Source organism: Austrofundulus limnaeus, unplaced genomic scaffold (genome assembly GCF_001266775.1).
Source record: "Austrofundulus limnaeus strain Quisiro unplaced genomic scaffold, Austrofundulus_limnaeus-1.0 Scaffold105, whole genome shotgun sequence".
NCBI lineage: Eukaryota > Metazoa > Chordata > Actinopteri > Cyprinodontiformes > Rivulidae > Austrofundulus > Austrofundulus limnaeus.
The window spans coordinates 687,347-691,229 of record NW_013952507.1 but is presented as its reverse complement, the minus strand read 5'-3'; the positions used below and the strand labels follow the sequence as shown (position 1 = coordinate 691,229).

General features: G+C 39.9%; 1 protein-coding gene across 3 annotated transcripts in view; it reads left to right on the top strand.

The window, feature by feature from the left end:
* The first annotated feature begins 598 nt into the window (after positions 1-598).
* sntg2 (syntrophin, gamma 2) overlaps positions 599-3,883 on the top strand; it is a 74,809-nt gene continuing 71,524 nt past the window's right edge. For 2 of the 3 annotated variants that reach the window (XM_014013738.1, XM_014013740.1), the window contains exon 1: positions 708-1,058. In XM_014013738.1, coding sequence (XP_013869192.1) covers positions 990-1,058 — 69 coding nt within the window. In that variant the 5' untranslated portion in view covers positions 708-989. Of the gene's footprint in view, positions 1,059-3,883 lie in introns of all 3 variants that reach the window. The other variant, XM_014013739.1, reaches the window with a different exon arrangement.

Below are 3,883 nucleotides of genomic sequence, written 5' to 3'. Positions count from 1 at the left end.
ACAACAGGCAAAACAAAAGTTAATTGTCTCACAAGTTGTTCTATTATTCTTGTCTCTAAAAGTCAACTGTGTTTTTTATTAAAGTCTTTGACATCTGTATTTAAGGTCTACTCATCAAGGCAAATCTATATTCATCATTTGATCAAAAATAGTAAATAAATAACACTAATATCATTATAACTTACAGTTTTTATTAATTTGGCAATAAGACACATATAAAAAAATAATAAAAAATTTATTTACAGTGAAATGTGTTGTATTAATAATATGCTGTAACCACCCCCAAACAACGTTGCAACTGTCCCCGGCCCCGGGGTCAGTTGCAACATCCGACTTTTCATTTTCAAATGCAAACAGTGAAAATGTACATGTTTTAATTATCTTTAAATGGTTTTGACTATTAACAGACAGATGTAAGTTTATTGTATTAAAATTAGTTTTGTCTAATTCAAACCATCTCTGAGTAACAGAGTCAAATGTAAAAAAAAAAAAAGGTGTTGCAACTGTCCCCGGTCTCCCATATCTTTGCACACCTGGTCCGTCCTTGTTTGGTAATTAACGCACCTGCTCTGGACTCGACTGATTGCTCCCTCAGTCTGTTCACGAGACGGTTTACTAACACGGACACGAGCAGCCGAGTTTTATCTGACCRAGAGTTTCTACAGAAGGAGTGGGTTAACGCGCTTTGACGCACGAACGTCCAGCAGGTGGGGGAATCAGCAGAGCCGAGGAGCTGCAGACAACCGGCGCTCATTCACCGACAGAACAGCAGCAGCAGCAGCTCCGGTTGTTTCCCACAAATATATAATTTTTTTACATTTTTAGATCGTTTTCAGGAGGCGAACAGCTCCTCGGAACTCCCCCCGGACATGCTGCCTCAGCCTGCCCGCGCCGTGAAGCGGGACGCCGGGGAATAAGTGAGCGTCCGCCGGATAAATGCCCTGAGAAAGTCTCGGTGAAGTGAGCGGACAGACCGCGGCTGCCGGGAGATGAATGTGACCGGGAAGCAGCAGCCTGAGCTGATCGAGAGACCCGCCAGCCTACCGGTGCCAACATCGGCGAGTAAAACCTCCTCATTATGTTTGATGAACCTTTTCTTAAACGCACAAACTTAAACCCACCGATCCGCGCGTCTAATAGCCGCCAGGTGCGTCATTGTGCACGAGCAGAGACGGAGCAACACGCGCAGCTTCAGWAGATGCTTTGATGCTCAGAGAGCGCGCCAGACTCCCGTTTTAAAAAGCCACTATTTAGGTTTTCTTGCATTTAAACACCCATAGCTTTTAAAATACTGAAGATATTCCGAAACAATTSAATCATCTGAACAGTTCGGCAAACATTTAACTCTTATTAAAACAAAATGCCAACTTTTTAAAGATGTGCTAAAACGTGTTTTACAAGAATCCCTTAAAATGTTGTTGCTTCATATTTTTACAAGCTAAAAAAAAAAAAAAAAAACACAGCTCCTGTAATTTTTCTGTAATTAAACTGAGCTTGTTTGTTATGCATTTTAGTCATGATACTGGTCCTTCAGGGTAAACCAACCTGATTATTATTTGAAGAGAAAAGSTTGTTACCTGGATTTGGTGGCTATTTTATTTCCATAGCACAGCAAATGTTGACCAATATAAAGGTAAAACAGAAACATTTAAATAACAGATTAAATACAGGAACATAAACCATACTGGATCTCTGACTCATTTAGAAAATAAAGATGGATATAAACCAGTTTGTATTCAAAATAAAATGTTGCTGTTGCACATATCTAATGYATTTAAGCAAGAAAACAATCTGACTTTTTAAATTTCCCCTCATATTTTCATTTCAGTATAAAAAAAGCCATGAACTAAACCTCATTCATTAACCTGAGAAAGGAAAGGGTGTAAAGACGTTTGTGCAGATTTGTCGCCTGTGTTCAGGTGTTTCTGAATCATTGTTTTTAAGATTTTCATGTAAAAGTTTAGTCTTTACTCTGCTTATCTTCCTCGTTCCGCAGGAAGTTCCTCTAATTTCTTCGACCCCTGCAGTCCTGCACAGCTGACAGTTTGCAATCTTAGTCCCAGGTTTTAAACCAGATTATCTCTCCACGTTTTCAACCCACGACTTCTCACCAACGGGTGCAATTCCACAGTAAAGCGCAGGAGACTCCYTTTACTAGTGTTAAACTTCAGGGTGATTTTAAAATGAGCCATGATGGAAACTAAACTGCAAGCCTGAAAACTATTTAGCAACAAAAATAAATTAAATCAAATCARAAAGCCATTTTGGATCCTGCAGCACATTTTCTGCCCTGCTTTAAAAAGTAGATTCATTATTGTCRAAGTTTTTCTTCCCCCCATTAATTTGCATCTAAAGTGCATCTTTTAAAGGCCACGGTGGGCCATTCAGTGTCAAAYGAAGCTGTTCAGAATAACAGAGTTAAGCTTGTTTTTCTAATGAGCAGAGGCTCCGTTTCTGAGTGATTGCTAATCAAAGGTAAATTAGGCCTAAAACGGCACACCTCTTCTGTTTTTAATTATCCTCTTGGCACCATTAACAGTTATTAGATGCCTCCTAATGATCAGACGTGCGAGCAGTGATCAGTGYGAAGCAGGTCGAGGCAGAAATGAGACTTGAACGAGCTCTGAGGGTGTACCAGCAGTCGGTCGATGCAGCAGACTGCGCTCCTTCTGTCCAAACACCAACAGCTCTCCTGCTACAGTGCACGTGTGTGCGTCAGTTTGGATTGTACGTCAGGCTGTATTACCTCTGTGATGGACAGGCGTGTCCTCCCTCCTACCACACGCTGGGAACGAATTCATTTCTGGTTTTGCTCAAGCAGTACATTTGTTTGGTGAAGACTTGACAAATTTCCTCTGCGAGGTTTGAGGCATGGCTGCTGCAGAGGCTCAGGTTGCACCACAGTTGTTGTGCTTGAACTCCACTACAGTACTGGTGAACTTTAAGACCTTTAGGGATGGAAACGCACAATCTCTCACAATTCATGAGCCACGATTCAACAACTCTGTATTTGATGTATTTTTTTATTTTGTGGGCTGATTTACAGACCGTTTGAAAGGTAGTAAAATGTCGAGGAAGAGCATCAAATCGCCATAGTTTTATTTAGAAAATATTTTAAAGTGGAAATTATGAGCTCAGCTTTTGTCAGAATGTGTCCACCTCACATTGATCATTATATTTACTAACTTTATTAGTGAGCATTTTGATTGAAGCAGCAGCTTCAGCATTTCTTTGGATCTTGGTTCTTCTCAAACCTAAATAGAACAGATCCTGCAAAATCCATTTGTTTAGTCATTAAATACATATTGTTTTGTGAGCTTGGAGCCTCTAAGAGGCAGAAAAGTTTAATTTAGTTTCTACAGTTGCTGCATAGATATTTTTATATTCAGTTTTGGCAAGGGCTAGGCCTATCATGGGGAGGGGGGTTATGCTCTAAAACCCTTCATGTAATTTTTAGCAATTATGCTTAAACATACATATATTACATTGTACATTTTTAATTCGGGCTAAAGTTACCTAAAGACAACAATGGAGTTACATCTGTCTACTTAACCAGTTAATATCTTTTGTTTGAGTAAATGATGTCATTTTATTGGGGGAGTTATTTTGACTTAGGGTGTATTCACACCAGGAAAGTCCTTTGGTCCAATTGTTTGGTCCAGACCAAAAATGGACTTTTTTTTTCGTTTGGTGCGGTTTGCATTCACATTGTGCTTTTGTGCAAACGAACTATAACTTGTAAACAAAGCCATGAGGCTGATGATCATTGCTCCCACTGGACAAAAAAAGAAAGGGGCGGGACTGAGCCACAGACCCAGAAGAAAACAAGGAAGTCCTGCATGCTGCGGTTCTGATGCACACATTTATGCTGATAGTACAACTG